This window comes from Stegodyphus dumicola, chromosome 6 (genome assembly GCF_044657685.1).
Source record: "Stegodyphus dumicola isolate Sdum_Otavi_A_Nest chromosome 6, ASM4465768v1".
NCBI classification, from domain to species: Eukaryota; Metazoa; Arthropoda; class Arachnida; order Araneae; family Eresidae; genus Stegodyphus; species Stegodyphus dumicola.
Window position 1 is genome coordinate 230,387,909 of NC_140773.1, and position 18,387 is coordinate 230,406,295.

Here is an 18,387-nt window from a genome sequence, read left to right on the forward strand (position 1 = left end):
ATACGGAAGGTATGTCATGTTCTCATGCTAGTCTTAAGTCCATGTTACATATTATTCTGTCGACTGTGAAATTGTCACTGAGCAATGTGATGTAGCACCAGTAATGGATAAGCATGGCATAACAAAGCATTCGTAACATCTGCATTTTCATTTGATATAACACCAACTGATTCTCAAAAAGCTGCCTAAGACAAGAATATAAATTAACTATGAGTGCTGCATTTTCCCCCTGCATTTTGAAAAAATAATTAAGATTTGAGAGTCTTCTGCTGAAAAGCAGGCAGTGTATTATTTTTCAAAGTTATGGGATAATACCATTAAAAAAGTTTGTGTGTATAGACACGATATGGTCAGCTGAGTATGGCTAACAAAATGTAATAGATTGGAGCAATTATCTGTGGAAAGTTTGTACTCATAGCATTCTAAACAGAGCTTTCAGTAAAATGGAAAGGTCCAACAAAATAGTAGAAATCAACGAAAGTATTTTTATGAAGTGGGTCGAGTATTTATTGTTTATTGAATAAGACTTTAGTTCCTTCAGAATTTTGTAAGAACTATTGATGGGATCTCTGCCATCTTTCATAGTTTGATGGTAGTCAATATAGCTTTCATGGTTCTTTTATTGATATTATAGTGTGTTCCGGGCTCTATTTCAGGTGGCTGGACAAGCTGGCTGTGCATGGTTTTCCTCATGAATGATGTAAATGAAAGCCAATTTTCCTTTGGAAATCTTCCAAGAAAGCAGCCTTCCTCCTGGGCAGACCTTTATATAAATATGTATGGCTTTAAATGTCAGAAATGGCATTAGTGTCTTCACAAAAGATGGGAGGATTTGGATTATTTGAATTTTAGCAACTGCCTGAAGAATGGAAGAGCAAACTCAGATAGAATATATCCAACTGTACTTTTAATTTTTAAAAATCATTAAATAATGCATAAAATACGTAAATAGAATTTTTTTAATGTATTTTAATGATTAATTTCAAGTGAACAATGTTTATTTCCTGGTATTATTTTTGATAGTTTAGGTAATAACATTCTGTAGATAAAGATATTGTAATAATTACTTTAAAAAATTGCATAAATTTTGGGCTTTGATTCCAAAATTACAATTTTTGTAACATACATATAAATATGCATTTTTTTCTTTTTTCTTTTAGATTCAGAGCGTTTAAAATCTGGTTGGAAGCACACTGCATTTATCCATCCATCGGTTCTTGAAGGCTGTATTCCTTACACTCCCTACATCATTATAAGAGGACAGACAAATGAGGCTCTTTGTGAACCAGTATCAATGCAATGTATTAAAAAGAAATCTGAGATCTTTTTCCCAAAATGTGATATGGGGTTTAAACATGAAGAATCTGTGACTCTTCATCCTTACTATAAAAAAATTAAGCATGCTGACAATATTGATGTTTCATTGGAACCATTGAACCTTCCAGTTAATGAAGAATTAGCTAATCACATTTTAAGAATTCTGAGTATGTATTTTCATGATTTCTTTTTTCAGTCAAGAAAGATCTAAGAGTTCTTTTAATAATAAAAATTGAATTTAATTTATATGTAGTATTTTAATTAGTTTAATGAAGAAAAACTTAAATATTTATCAAAAACTATTTAAAGAATTTTCTCAATTATATTGTATAATGCTCAGTTGCTAAGTCTTTCTGGTCCTATAGCTGAATCTAAAATATTAAGTTACAAAACCTGTTTCATATTTTTATTAAAAAATTTTCAAGAATAAAAATATTTCTTTATATTAAAAATTCTTTACATTACATTTTTATGTTAAAAATTCTGGTAAAAGTATATTTTAAAGTACTCCTTGGCAATTTTTGGAGGTGCATGGATACCGAGTTTAGGCAATTCTTTGACTTTTTTTTTTTTTTTGCTTGCGTAGTGGTGATTTTTGCGCCCAAATTCTACACAAAGCCAAAATAACAAGACAAAGAATTGCACAAATTCGATATCCATGTACACATTGACTTATTTTCCACTTAAAATAAAAATCCCAAATTTGCACAAAAATGGCATTGTGCACTTTTTTGATTTAATCCATGTACACATCAACCTATTTTCACTTAAAAAAACATCAGAGAATTGCACAAACTATGCCTTACTCACTCCCTTGAGTTTGTGCATGTACACATCGATATATTTTCACTTAAAAAGTCAAGGACCACACAATTCTACTGTAGAGGCAAACAAAAAATACATAATCTTAATAAACTACATTTTAAGCCAAACAATAAAATAACATAAGGAAAAGCGTGTTATGCATTTAAGCACTACACAAAGCAAATATCAACTTACCTTATTTAGAAATTCGTTCGTCTTCAGTCTGTGGCAGACAAAATTCCTTAACAACATCCAGAAACTTCCTAAAATTATCTGAACTAGAATCCGTATCCACATAAATTTACAAAAATTAGAATAAAAAATATACTACGTAGTTCCGGACTGTCCGGAAGATGGCTACTAAGTAAACCTTCATTTACATACGAGTCAATTAATGCACTTTTTCCCTTTCGTTCCAAATTGTACAGAAACTTCAAATTAATCTTGCTACATTCAGCCATTTTACCGTCTAAACAGTGAAATAAGCAATGTACTTCCTAAGCAACACATCCATGATTCCAAAACATCCCATGTTTTGGATTCAAAATTTCCCAGAATAATGCAAACGATTATGCCATAATAAGTTTTCCATAACATTCAAATACTCAGGTACTACTCAACTTGCCTCAGGTTATTACTCACTATTCAACTACTCAACTTGGCGATAAATGAAACAACTTCGTGATAATACAAGGGGTACCCTAAAGCCAACTCTAACCAAAATTCCTTACATTTATAAACAAAGGGCTTTAAGTGTGTTCGTGTGTATACATATATATGTGTGTCTAGTAGTAGTAAAAGAACTTGGATGTTATTTAGTGTGTTTAAAAATAAACTATCTTAAATTGGGGTTGAAAAATAGTGCGTTTTCTTCAGAATAAGTACTCCCCCCCCCCAAGAATAAGATATTTGGCTCACAAATTTAATGTTGTATCTTTCTAGTTAGAAAATTTAATCATAATAAAGTCTTCAGGTACTACTTAGACTATAAACAAAATTTGTAACACCATATATGCATTCATAGCATAATACGTATAATTCACAGCAAGTTTTTAACAGGGCATCATGGGTGATATCGAGAAAATCGTCTTCTTGAGTTTTTCAATAAAATTTTCTTCTAGTTTGTGTTGTTTCTATATTTTACTGTCATGGCTTCTAGAAAATATGATTTGAAATTCATAAATTTATTATTAATTTGCTATTGGAAAAAATTGATGTGATAAAATATTATATAAAACATAACAGAATTTAAATTAAACAAAGATTCGAGTAACCATCCATGATGTTTTGTGAAACACAGTACAGTGCTTTTAAACTAATTGAAGATTTTGATTCTGGTAATATGAATCAAAATTTTACTAATGACATAGCATATTTATTAATTGAAAGGCTCTTAATCCAGTATAGTATACAATAACATAGGAATTCAGTATGCTAGGTATAATAGTTGAATGGTAAATTAAAAATTTTATATTGGAGAGCAAATGAAAAAAATTCAATTTTCTGTTTCAAAATTTATGTAAAGTTAGAATTTTGCTATAATTGAAAATAAGTTCACTTCTTTAAAATAAGAACTGAAATTACTAATATAAGATGAATGTAGGAAAACTGGTCTAAAATAACAAATAATTAGTTGTATCTAGGTCAAAAAGTTTAAACCATATTTTAAAGTTAAATAAAAAGTTAAATAATAATCAGATGAAATATTAAAAAGATATTTTTCTAATACTTTATATATTATAGGATGGAAAAAAAAATTAACAGTATAGTAAGTATCTGCGACATGAGTTTTCTTCCCAGAATAGAAAATATTAATTTTTAAGTTCCGTATTTTATGTTTGGAGAAATTAGTGTAAAAATAATTGTTTATGTTTTTGAGAAATATTGATATACTTCAAGAGGGGATCATGCTTAGTTTGAATTTGATGTAGTTAAAGTTTTTTGACATTTTGAAAATCAAATATTTTGTTCTTTTGTGAGTTCTTCTGTGAGACACTACTACTATTTTTTGTTCTATTAAAAAAAAAATTGTTAATGGTATAAAATGTTATCTTTTATACCTTAGCATTTCATGTTATGTACGGTTTTTGTTGGTATGTGTAACAATATAATACTTAACTATTATTTTTTTTTCGTATCATAAAATAATTCATTAGTTGTAAAACACATTTTATTTTAAAATTTAGTGTACTTCCCAAAGAAAATTTTAATGCAATTAGAATTTTCAGTTTAATATTATTGTTATTTCAATATTTATATGTTTTCAGGCAACAGATTTATTCACTGTGGAATGATGCGGCCTTTTGTATTATTTGATGCTACGTATCGTTGTACTATTTTAAATATTTCATCATCGAGTTTAGAGAAACATTCAGAAACTGAAAAGTCCTATAATCAGTGTGATTTAAAGAATGAATCAAGCACATCAGACTTAAGTTTGAATGAAACAAACTGTAGAAATACTTCGTTAGTGGCACATCTTGAAAGGGAACAAAGTGATTTAAATTTGTCTTTCACGACACAGATGTCATCCTTATCTATCAAAGATGATTCTGGAAATCGTATCAAGCAAAGTGAAAGTCAAGACTTTTATAAAGTGACTTATAAAACAAAACTGAATATCGTTCAGTCTTCAAATTCAAGTGAGAGCAAGAGTGGACCATTTTTCAGTGATGTTGCAGGACTAAACCAGCAGTTACATTCAATCAAAGAATTTTGTTTGAGGTTTTTTAGTAAAGAAAATTATAGTAAGTATTTTGAAATTCAAAACATATAATTATTTTGTGTATTATGTAAAATGTAGTACTTTGGATTTGCAACACTGTTTCAGAGAACATGTTTAAGCACAGTGAATAAACTATAAATAATTTTGTGTATAATCGGGATTGAAATTTAAGAATCATGTGTTTTCTGTGAAATTATTTGTTAAATGATATTAAGTCAGACTCTTTCACATAGCTATGTAGCTCATGTTATATAGTTTGGTTAATTTATAACAAATGTACCATGAAAGATACCACAGTGAAACTAGAAGGAATATGTGCATGCATATATAAAATGTTTTCCCAGTGTTCTATATGGTGCTATAAGCAGTTACTGTGTATCATATGATTCAGTAATTAATCCCTTAACTGCTGCGGGTGTATATATATATGGGTACTTTTCTGTTTTGCCAGCACAGACGATAAAGTCACTAATAATGGTACAACTGATGCCAGGCAAACAGAATACCCTCACTGGTAATCTTTTATGCCTCATTTTCAAAACAAGACACAGCTATTTCTTATCAGATTGATTGTTTCTTTCAATACTGGCATACATTTACATAGCATTTTTACCAGATAGTTCAATTTTATGCCTTAAGGCCATTCGCGGTAATTAAGTCAATTAGGATGCAATCACACTGCTTACCCGAAGGCGAAAATATAGAAAAGGCAAAGTCAAGGGTTTAAATTCATCAATTCTAATGAGAATGCACTAGCAAAGTAAAGCACTGTGGTTTTACATAGTTTCTGAGTAAGCTATTCGTACGAATTGAAATAATCCTTTCATTTAAACTTGTATTCCAAATTAAGATTTACTTGAAATTAATGTAGGTAATTACTGAGAGAATTAGATTTTTGTTGCATAGCTTACATGAGATGAGATCACTTGGAGTCGTGATACAAACCGTCGAATCAGGATGTTGAACCATAAAACCGTAGTAAATTCTCAAATTAATGTCTTTTTTAAAAATTTATTGTCTTTATTTATCGACCTTTTTACAAAATTTTAAACAATATTAAGATGTTTATGCCTTCAGAGTAAAAAATTCTCAAGAACTAACATTTTTTATGTGTATACTGTATGTTGTCGCCAGAAGTCTGCTTGACGAGATTTGCGCCGGCGAAATGGAAAAGTACCTATATATGCCTTGCTCAGCTGATGCGTTAGCTGCCGCGGGCGTATATATATGTCCTTCTGAAGTACAATCATTTGCTTTGCGCTGCTACCAGTAAAATTATTCACAAAGCTTTGAAATGAAAGCTTTGTGATTTTTGTTTTGATTTTTGCATACAAACATCATTTTTATTATACATACATCCTTTTTATTATACTTTGAATTTTTATTTTCATTTTTCTTTTATTCTTTATTTTGTGAAAGTAAACAGTTTTTAGACAGCAAAACTTGCACTTATTTTCCTTCTAATACATCGCATGCCTGTGTAAGAAACGGTAGTACTGAGGAGTGAATCTTGTACCTTTTCTGCACCAATTAAGGAATTAAAATGATGGTGCTTACAGAAGCCTTTTTATGGTTTAAATTTCAATAAAATGGGATCCGTTATTATAGTTCAACTCGAATTTGAATCAAACTTCAGAGCATCACTTCAAAACGGTGAACTTGTGTCTACAGTGTGATGAAAAATTAAGAGACAATGTTTTACCATTGTCTAGTGCTACATGATTATATGTATTTAAAGAGCAACTTTGTATATTGTATTTGCACTACCTTCTAATAAAATACAAGTATGAGCCATAATGAGCTGTAAAAATTTTAACAAAGATTTCCCAGTTTATATGTTACAAAAATAAAATATTACATTCTAATTAAATATTTTGCTTGTTTACGAAAAAGAGGAAATGTGAACTATTCTGCATGAAGCAAAACATTTTAAAATTAAAAAAAGCACAAAATATTATGAAAATTGCATAAAATAATATGTTTGTTTATTTAAGTTGCATAATTTATCTAGAATCTACCATATATTATTTTTTTCTTTCATGTCAGTTGATTTTCAGGGAAGCTTTTAGGTGGAGTAATAATTTAAAAAAAAGTTTATATATATATGAGTTTGGCAGATTAAAAAAAATCACAAAATTAGAGGAAAACTTAACAAAGGGCTTGGCACAAGCCCTATATGGCTCACCCATAAGAGTGAGTCTTGAACTTCATTCCATGTCCTTTAATTAAAAAATTTTTGTGAAACTAGCTAAAATGTATTCCATATAAAGTGAAGTTGTTGCAGCATTTAAATGATTTGCCAAAAGTGAAACAAGTCTTTACCATTGCATAGACTACAGTCAAAAGTCGTTAATTCGGACACCCATAATCCGGAATGATATATAATCCCTACCTCAAAGCTACAAACTTTCTGTACATGCGTCGCATAGACGCATGCGCATAAGACTTTTACGGCTGCGAATATGCGTGTGTGCAAAATACGTTTACGAATGCGCATGTAATGTATAAAAGACGGTATAAGCTAAGCTAAAACTATCTAATTCAGTTAATGTTGCAGATCATGTTGTTCCTTAATTTTCGAATTGGATTCAGCTTATTATTTTTTGCAGACTGTTAGAGCAATTTTATAAAAGTAAGCTTGAACATTTTATTATGTCAAATAGAATTTCTGATATATATTTACTAATATGTAAAGGATCTACAAAGCGAAAGTATGTTTCGAAGTCCATGAAACAAAAAGTGGAATTGCTGCAAAAAATGGATAAAGGCATATCCTTTGTTTCTCTAACCATTCCGAAATCTGTTTATAAATTTCACGCTGCTGGTGGTGGGGAGGGGGGACGCCGCGGCGCGCAATGAATTGGAATTTGATCTGTCAGCACTATCCTTATCTTCAGGGCAGATGTTTTTAATGTTTTTATTTTATTTGGCTTATAATTCCTTACTAAATGTAGTATTTCATCTCGATGTACTCTGTGTTTGATATGATTTAAATCAAATTCCTCGTCATTATGATTTGCTTCCGATAGTGAAGAAAGATTCAATTATGATTTCGATATTTTTTGTGGTACTTATCAATAAACAAGAGGTTAAATTACTCAAAAAAATTAAGTACATATTTTTCTTTTATTTTATAATTGTATACTTCAATTTTTGTTAAAAAAATTAATACACTATTTTCAAAAATTGCTGAGATAATTATTGTCACATATGTTTTAATGTTAATTATATTTTATATAACATATTTTAAAGTATTTGAATTTAATAATATTCTAATTCTTTTAAATGTTGGTAGGATGGTTTTTAATTCGATATTCAATTTCAGTAATATTTTAATCTAATTAAACGTTGGCACAATGTTTTTATAGTGGTGTTTTATTCTCTTTTTTGCTATATGAAAGTAATAATATCCTTACTTTTGTATTTTATACTCATAGTAAATGTATTTATTTACACTTGCCTGCCATCTTAAAAAACGACATTTTCAACAAAAAATTAATCCATTACTTTTAACGATATTTATTTTTTTAAAGTTTCGAATACTTTACTATGCGTAAAAACAGCGTTTTTCAAGCTGGCTGATGATTGTAAAAATCGCGCCAACGTAAATTGCCAAAATTCCATGCAACCGTCTACCAAAGTAGCACCACAAAAGCTTGTGCATGCCAAGGAGAATTACTTGATTTAATTACACCTTCTTTAAGTAATTTACATACTTCTGTAGCTATGAATTTTTTATCTTCTTCAGTTTGGCGTCTTGACTTTCTAACAATAGGTCTACAATCAGGTGTTAAATTACAGAACAATGACACAGGGACTATAAGAGCAGTTGCTAATAAGAGCAGTTGCTAACAAATTCTAAGAAGTGGTCTGTCACCTTTAAATTCTATCTCAACAGAAAAATGATCTTTTAATAAATCATGCCCAATAAGGAAGTCTGCACAGAGGTTTTTCATAATTACAGTACAAAGTCCATAATCTGGACTCATCGAGACTTCGATGATTCCGGATTAGGGGTTTTTCCGGATTATAGATCATCAATTTAAATCTGGTAAGATGGCATGCAGAAATTATACAATTAATGGCCCTTTTTACCACATCCTTGACATATTGCATCCCTAGCTGGACAAACACTTCGTAAATGAAGGTCTCTTCCGCAATAGAAACATTTTCTGCATCGAATAGGAGCAACTACTGACAATTGTTCACTATCGTCATTTTTGTTCTCACACTGTTCAACAGCAGCTACCGGTGCTGAGGAAGATATTAAATATGAGGCAGAATGATATTCAGCAATTTTTAATGCTCTAGCTTGATCATAAGCTTTTTCTAATGAAATACTGACATTTTCTAATAACCATTCTTGAATGCATGGATTCTTCAAACCTCGGATGAATGCATCTCTAATATACTCATTTTTATATTCTTCTGCAGTAACAGACTTAAATTCACAATCCTTGCTCAACTGTTTTAATATTTGTAAATATTCATTTACAGACTCACCCGTTTCTTGAAATCTAGGGGCTAAACAGTGTTGAGCAAATGTTTCATTTCTTTTAGTAATGTACAATGAATCTAGAACATTAATTGCATTATCATATTATTGTGAATCATTAATGTATTGATAAACACTTGCAGATACGAAATTACATAGCTGCAGTGTTCTTTCTTCAGTTGCTTCTTTCAATTGTGTGAGAAAATTTGAAAAAGTTCTTTTCCAGTGTTTCCATTTAGATTCTGCTCCAACACATGCAGGGTCAACATCAAATCTTTCTGGTTTCAAAAGAGTTTCTATTTTGCAAAAAAATAAGGTATAAATTAGTTTTAGTAGATTAAATTGTTGTAAATATAATAAACTACTTTCCTTAAGAAGCTGAAATGAAGCTTTAATCTACTAAAACTGCACATAAAATAGAACATCAAATGTTATGTTGTAAGAACAATATTTAAACTAAGAATGATTGTTGCCATTCCATGTAATATAATTTTAATGCTGCCAATAATAGTAAATATTATACCACAGTGATGTTTATGTGGTCACAACAAACCTCTCAGCAAATTTTGAGGAAAAAACTGTATATCATAAAGGCAGCCTTGAGAAATATCTCAAACTGAAACATATTCAACATTATAATGAAAGTATCGGTGCTGTCGACACAGTAGACCAAGCATTTGAGCCATATAAAAGTTATGCATGATTTTAAAAAATCAGAGCTCCATAGTATTCATAGAATGTTTCTAACTGCCAGTGTGTTTTGTAATATTTATTATTCAAAAAGACTTAGACTAAAAATTTCACTTGCCTGCCATAAAATTCTTGTAAAATATGCTGATAATTACGCAAAATTGAGAATGGAGTACAATAATAAAAATGCGCCTGACAGGCTTTAGGCATTTGTGGATAATATCTTGGAAGGTTCAAGAAGAAAGTGAAATAGGTGCTGGATATACTATAATGTAAATAAATTAACCAAGCTATTTGTTTATATAATGCACTGAAATATTTAATTCCATTCTGTCACCAACTGACAACACTTTTATCTACTATTTTAGCTTTACTGCAAACTGATTGAAATGAAAATATATAAGGTTAATTACTTTTTTTTTTTTTTTTTTAGCTGGCTATTTCTGGCTTTGAAGTTAGCTTATAAACTGGGTTTATCTCCTTCTGTAGCATTGATTGCTTTTATCTGTTAAATTAATCTTTGCCTGTAACATCCAGATGGACAGCACATAATCAACTAAATTAGTCACATCTGTGTTAGTAAAATAATTGAAAATTTGCATACATATAATATGTAGTTATGTTTGCTAAAAATAGATATGCAGTTATTATTCTGTCTTATTTGAATAAGAATTGGCAAATTGTTGTCACTACCCTACTCATTTTATTCTTTGTTTTTTCATCTATGTTCTGAATTTTAAGGTAAAATGTGGGGAGCTTTAATATGTGTTGGTCCACACGGAACTGGGAAAACTTTGGTAGCAGAAGCAATTTGTAATGAGTTTAATGTTCATGTGGAAAAAATTGATTGGCATGCTATTTATTCCAGGTAAGAATCAATATTTAATCTAATCACTTTTTTATTGCAATTATCTAAATTGAATTATTGTTAAATTCTTTCATTAATTTAATATTTTATAAATCTTTGAAGAAAGGTCTACCATCAAGATCTTTGTTTATTGAGAAAATAACCTGCTATTTTGCAGGGTAGCCATGCTAAAAAAAAGGAGAAAAGTTTTATTTAAAAATTTGCTGTTGGGAAATTTGTTATTTAGCAGAAGTTGCTGAATTATTCCAGTATTCTTTGTTTTGAAATTTATATATGCTTTCTTATAAATAGTTTAAAATTTCTTTGGCAAAAAATCTGAGATAGATTTCATTAGTCATTTCATACAATCCATAACCCAATAAACTTTTTTAATTTCATTTGTTACAAGCAACTCATTTAATGAATGTTGTTGAAACTAGGTTTATGTATTGAGAATGTTGATGAAACTTTGTTTATGTATTGCTGAGTTACTTTTTAGCCCAAAGGAGCAATTTGCCCAGAAGGGCAAATTTCGTTTTGGCATTTTGTGTCAATTCTTTATCAACAATGAATCCCTTTTTAAATTGTTGCCTCCAAATATTAGATTCCTATATTATATTTAAAGAAGTTAAATAATGAAGAATCTGCATTAAATGTAACTATGTTTCTCACATTTTGATAATAGCCATCAAATTTTGAATAACGCATGTCTGCACCTGAAAGCCCAAATCTGGAATTTGTTTTGTTATCTATCTCCTAATATAAGCATTTATGAGTTTTAATTAAGAAACTGGATGATTTCAAAGTGAGCAATAGCAACACTGTGCAGGGAAAAAAACTTTTTATCTTGAGCGTGCAAGACTGTGTATCGGAAATTCTAAAGATATGCTCTTTTAGATTATTTTAGATATGCTCTTTTAGATTATTTTGTGATACTGCTGTTGAATTGAATTTTATGGTTTAAGTGCAAAGAACTTTTTTAATAAATAAAGCCCAAAGGGGCATTTTTTTAACGTTAACACATAAAAAGTTTTAAAAAAATGCCTCTTTGGGCATAATATAACACATGAAAGCTTTCAGATTTTTTTTTTCTTGATTTGATCTATATTTTTAGGGTGTTTCTAGGAACTCTAGTATTTGAGAACATTTATTTAATCTTCCCGGTGCCCATTTTGATCTTCTAATTTTGTCATACTTTTTCACTAATAAGTATTTAGTCCAAGGTGCACCTTCTATTCTGTTGAACATAGCTAAAAACAGGGCATATTCTAGAATTGTGGATTCTTCTTAATTACTGATTATCTCAAAGCAACTAATTTTTCAAAATTTTTGTAATATTGTTCAGGCAACATTAATATCTGCTTGATTTCTGCATTCATAAAAAATGTGCTAAAGTTTGTCATTACTTAAATCTGTTTTATTTTCATGATGAAAAATTGCTCATCTGTTTCATTTTCATGGTGAAAAAGTTAGTCATTTTAATACTTTAAAAAACAACTTTATGAAGAAGCAGCTCCAAAATAAATTATTATAAGAAAGTTTCTTGATATTCTCGTTGTTTTAAAAGTTGTACTGAATGTTTTAAAAAAGATGCGTGTTTTATGCAGTGTTTGACGTATTCTTGTAAAAAAGCATCATGAGAGGCCATTTCAGCAAGAACCTTTTTTTTTTTTTTAATTTTGAGTAGTATTCAAGATGAAGTTTAATGTTTAAAAGATTATGTCCATTAATTTTTATAACATATATTCTTGCATACTTTCTTTTCCAATGTCTGTTTCTAGTAATTTGTATGAGAAAGATATTTTTGAGTTTTTGTGCGGGATGCACTAAACGATTCCCCCCATCTTTAAAGTCTTATTAAATTTCCATGGCTTATAAAAATTGTTTTTATTGCAATTGCTTTAACATATTCACTTCTGTTATGCTTTGCATTAAAGTTTTTTTTTTTTTTTTTTTTTAAAGTATTCATTGAAAACTTGTTTTCTTTTACTTTCAACAATAAATTGATCAAATGAGAATGGTATATGTATATGCAAATTTTGCTAAGATTAAAATATCTCAAAATATTAGAATTTTTGCGATATGTAATATTCTCCGATTGGGTTGCTTGCTATAAATAATGCAATGCATTACCCTGCATGTTTTGAATAGATGATGGTGTTTTTGGCGAAATTTGGTGAGTTAAAAATGCCATCTATGTGGTATAGCTTTTGCTGATGCTGCAGGCATTGTGTCCCAAGTAATGTTGTCCATCCATTCTTGACATATATCCATTGATTTATACGAGGGCTATCCAGAAAGTAGATTACGTTTTGGAATAAAAAAATAAACAAAGTATAGGAAACAAATTTTATTATATACAGATGAAAGCCACACTCAAATACTACTTTTCTACATAGTCACCATACAAATTAAGGCATTTATCGTAGCGATGTACGAGCTTGGAAATTCCTTCGTCGAAAAATTCGGCCGCCTGCGCCTTCAACCACTTCGTTACCTCTTCTTGCAGCTGTGCGTCGTCATCAAAACGCTGCATAGCCAGCCACTTCTTCATTGCTGGGAATAGGTGGAAGTCGCTCGGTGCCAGGTCGGGACTGTACGGCGGATGAGGAAACAACTCCCACTTAAAAGATTCAAGAACTTTACGAGTGACATTTGCCATGTGGGGCCGGGCGTTGTCGTGAATCAACAAGATCTTAGAGCTCAACATTCCTCTGCGCTTGTTTTGAATTGTAACCAAGCTTTTCGCTGATGATTTCGTGCAACAAACTTCACGAAATTTGTGGAAAACTCAAAGAAAGTTCCGTTATTGTGAAATTTCGATTTTCACGGACTTTAGCATCGACTTTTTCGAGAAGTTCGGCGGTCACTATGCTGGGTCTCCCACTTCGATCTTCGTCGTGAACATTGGTTCGGCCATTTTGAAATCTTATGACCCACTGACGCACTCCACCTTCAGTGATAATGTTGTCCCCATACACTTCACGAAGCTGCCGATAGATTTCTATCGGTTTACAGTTTTTTGCAGTCAGAAACCTTATTACTGAGCGCACCTCGCAGCTCGCGGGATTTTCAATTAACGCAGACATTTCAAACCGTCACAGTATCTGAACGGAGCACAGCACGAACCTCTCACTAGCATGGCTAGATGCAGACTGAGCTGCGCAACGCTCTGACCCCAAGATGGCCGCGCTAGCCCCGCCCCTAGCGGACACAGACGGAAACGTAATCTACTTCCTGGATGGCCCTCATATTATATAGCTATAAAAATATTTGATTTCTTATACCTTATATATGATATAAGAAATAAAATATTGGCACTAATATAGTTCGGCCTTCACAAAAGCAAACTGGATTGGCATGCTGCCAAAACACTTAGAACGATCTGCAAGGGTGTTAATTGAATGCTGCAGGGCGAGAGGTCACACAAGGCTCTTTTCTTTGGCAGAAAGAGGAAATTAACTATCAAAGGTGGTACAGTCTTGTGTCATTGGCAAATCCTGTCATCGCATGCTTTTTGCATCTTTGGTTGGTTCATATGAACAGAAATCAAGATTTAGGTTGACTTAAAACCTGAAAACCAAGCATATACAATTTTTTTCATAATTTATGAATTTTTTTAGAAACAGTGCATATTCTATTACTTATTTTAGATAATAAGATCACTAAAAATCAGGGAACTATATTTATTGGCAGAGGTATACTTTTTTGTAGGATAGAGGGAAAAATTGTCTTAATTTTCACTTTTGTTTGTGCAGGATATGCTATATTTATTAGCAGAAGAAAAAAAAATTGTCTTGATTTTCTCTTTTGTTTGTGCAGGAAATGTCCAGATCCTAGTTGATTTAATGTGGCATTTTCCAGTTTTGTGTTTTGTAATCTTAACATTTACCAATATAGTAACATGACACTTGTCAGTGTTATAAGAATGTTTTTCATTCTTTACTAAAAAGAAAAAGTTTTTTTTTTTTTTTTCCAGCCAGTATGAATAATAATGCACATAGATTTTAGCACAAAAATTAAAAAATCACAAAGAAATGTCACAATTATTTATTACAGTATAATTGTTGTAATTAATTAACTGTAATAATTATGTGTTATTATATGCTTATTATAATTAATTATTAGGAAATTTCTTTTTTTTTTCCAGTGTGTAATAATGTACATATATTTAAACTCAAAGATAAAAAGTATATATAACATTTATTAATCATAATACTTGCATAATTATAAACTGTCATAAAATTGTTATAATCAATTATAATAATAATGTTAGAGTTCACTGTACTAATAATGCAATGAAAATTATACAATAAAATATAACAATTAATTATAATAAATTTTTTTATACAATAACAATTATTTGTTACAATTTATTTCCTAATAATTAATTATAATAAGCATATAACACATGATTATTATAATTAATTACAACAATTATACTATAATAAATAATTGAAACATTTCTTTGTGATTTTTTAATTTTTGTGCTAAAATCTATTTTCACCTTAATTCTGTGCTATTTAAATGCAGCAGAAATAAACAGGGGGAAAAAAAGAAAGAAAAAATTCCTACTACATGATCCATATTTCCAATTTTATGAATAGAGTTTCATGTATAGCAAAGCTAAGTTTTCAAAGCATTTGTATTTTTACCATTAAATAATGCACAAAATAAATAAATGCACAAAAACTCAGCGTAATGTCACAGTTCATTACAAATGTTTATCATATTTTAGCTTATTACTTAAAAGTAATTTTCACCTTAATTCTGTGCTCTTTGAATTCAGCAGAAATAATCAGGGAAAAATATGAATGAAAAAAATCCCTACTACATGATCCATATTTCCTATTTCATGAATAAATTAGTCCAAATGGTGCATGCATGTTTGTGCTCAAGTCACAGATGCAGCAGTCAAACTATATGCATAATTAATAGTGCTAAATGAATAATTTTCTTGAGAAACTAGATCTGCAGTTGTTCTTGAATGCCCAACTCATTTTTTTTTAAAGTTTTTCCTCAGAGTGTCATTTTTGTGAGAATTTTCAAGAAGAGTGTGGGAATTGTTTTGCAGCTTAGGTAGCCTATTCCCTTCATTAGTTGTTTCTTTGTTTTTGTGAAAGTGCTAGAGCCTCTGTAATAGTTCAGATCACTCCCTTTTTATCATATGCCCTTTGTTAAAAATCATTGTTGCTATATTGGATTTCTTTAAGATTCTCATCTTTATAAGCCCCAATGCAAAACTAAATCCTTAAAAATTTTCTGTTTCTGGAGAATCAGTTAGTCTCCAATAATATACACAACTCATTGGTTTAGCTGTTGATTCGCCAATACATTTCTGCTGGTTCTGATACAACTTTGTGTAATTTCTTTTGCAATTGATTTCTTTGTTTAATATTGCATGTATATTTAATTTTTATTGAGCTGTCTGAATGGTTAGTTTTCATGGTAATGTGGATATGAGTATATGAGTCTTTCCCTTAGAAAATCTTCTGTGAAGGTATGCTTCCTCTTAGGCATATACAGTAGACTCCCGATTATCTGCGCCTGCTGCACATTTTTTTTTTTTTTTCAGTGTAAAGCAAAGAAAATAAAAATGTTCGCAAATCTGAGCAAAACGTTAAATTTGCTAACATCGTGCTTATTTATGGCAAAAATATCCCAGGCCTTCTCAGAATTTTCCCTGCGGCCTTCTCGGAACCTTCCTCTCTGATGAGCAAGTGATTTCTTACTCACCCTTGCAGTGCCCACTGCACTGCCCTCTCTCGTCTTAATCTTACTGACACGTCCACTTCCTCCCACTCTCCATTGCTAGTTTAAGCCGGATAGTGTTTGCGAACTGGTCGAAGTTAATTTTTTATCTTTTATTGTGTTCAGTGCTTGTGCTTTTTGGTTTTGTGTTTTTCGTTACCGATTTAAAATGTCAGGAAAGTGAAAGAAGGTTGTGTTGATGATTGCGCAAAAACTAGAATTAATTTCCAAAGTAGCAAACAGCGTTACAAGGCAGCAGATGGAATTGGATTAAGGAATCGCGGAAACAACGGTGCGTGACATTCTAAAGCAAAAAGACAAACTGGTGAACTTTGCATCAATGTTGGACAGTGCTTTCACAATGAAAACGCGAAAAACTATGAAGGGTTCTACCTTTAATGAGCTAGACACGGCACTGAGAGAGTTGTTAGCTCAATTTCGAAAAGAGGGTACTCCTGTAAATGGTCCTATCATTGCGGCCAAGACAAAAACGTTTTTTGAGTTGTTAGGCTGAAAGGAACTTTTAATGTGTCTTCTGGCTCGTTGACTCGTTTTAAGCAGCGACATGGAATTCGAAAAATTGGACTTCATGGGGAGAAACTTAGTGGTGACCAAAAAGCAGCCGACAATTTCCACCATGAATTTGAAGAATTTGTTTTAAAAGAAGAGCTATCTTATGCTAATGAACAAATTTACGACGAATCGAGACTTTTGTGGAAATGTCTTCCCACTCGCACTTTAGCATTTGAAAGTGAAAGTAAAGCGGCAAGTCATAAAAGCAGCAGGGAAAGGACCACTATCATGTCTTGCAGTAATGCAAGTGTTGGACATAAACTTAGATTTATTGTCATTGGAAAGTAAAAAAAAAAACCAAGATCTTTCAAAGGCACAAGAATAGATAATTTGCCTGTTGATTACTTTAACCAAAAAAAAAAAAAAAAAGGATGGATGAACCGAAATATTTTTCAAGAATGGTTCGAAAAAATCTTTGTTCTTCAAGTGCGTAAACATCTTAAATCGAAAACCCTGCCTGAAAAAGCTGTGCTATTGATTGACAGTGCACCTTCTCACCCAGCAACAAGCATGCTAAAGTCTTCTGATGGACAAACTTTTGTAAAGTTTCTCCCCCCAAACTTTACTGTGCTAATCCAACCCATGGACCAAGGAGTCATTGCAACAATGAAGAGAACATACCGAACCAAGCTGCTAATGATCAAAATTGAAGAAGGTTATGATCTGAAAGAGTTTTGGAAACACTACACAATTTTGGACTGTATCTACAATATTGCATCTGCATGGGACTCAATGAAACCGTCAACCCTCATAAAATCATGGAGAAAACTCATGCCTAATGTTGAAACCAACAACAATCTAACCCCTTTGAGTTGTGAAGAAGAGAATGAAGATGTAAACATGCCCACGGCAACTCTTGCCAATATGGTGAAAACAGTTCTAGGTGGTGAGAACTCAATGCTGAAAACATTAACGAGTGATTGGAGTGTGACGTCAACAAACCTGGCTTCGAACGCTTGACAGATAGCGAAATTATGAAGAAAGCAAGGGGAGAGACCGAGAATGAAGGATAGCGAAATGAAGGCGAAGAAGAGCCCACTGTGCAGATGCGGAAGACTCATGAAGCAGCTTTGCAACAAGTCGACAGACTGCTGAGCTATTTGGAAGAACAAGACGACACGAAGTTGGCCGAGAAACTTATGCTACGAAAAATGCAATCTTGGATCAAGAGAAAATGCTTCCAAA

The 18,387-nt window shown here is 31.3% G+C and overlaps 1 protein-coding gene across 3 annotated transcripts in view; it reads left to right on the top strand.

Annotated features, from left to right (window-relative positions):
* Positions 1-18,387, top strand: part of LOC118195161 (ATPase family gene 2 protein homolog A-like) — an 86,774-nt gene that overhangs the window by 7,380 nt on the left and 61,007 nt on the right. For all 3 annotated transcript variants that reach the window (XR_015041849.1, XM_085819637.1, XM_085819636.1), the window contains exons 3-5: positions 1,161-1,484; positions 4,389-4,868; positions 10,773-10,899. Coding sequence is in view for 2 of the 3 variants with exons in the window: in XM_085819637.1 (XP_085675763.1) it covers positions 1,161-1,484; positions 4,389-4,868; positions 10,773-10,899 (931 nt within the window). In the remaining variant the exon portion in view is untranslated. The remainder of the gene's footprint in view (positions 1-1,160; positions 1,485-4,388; positions 4,869-10,772; positions 10,900-18,387) is intronic.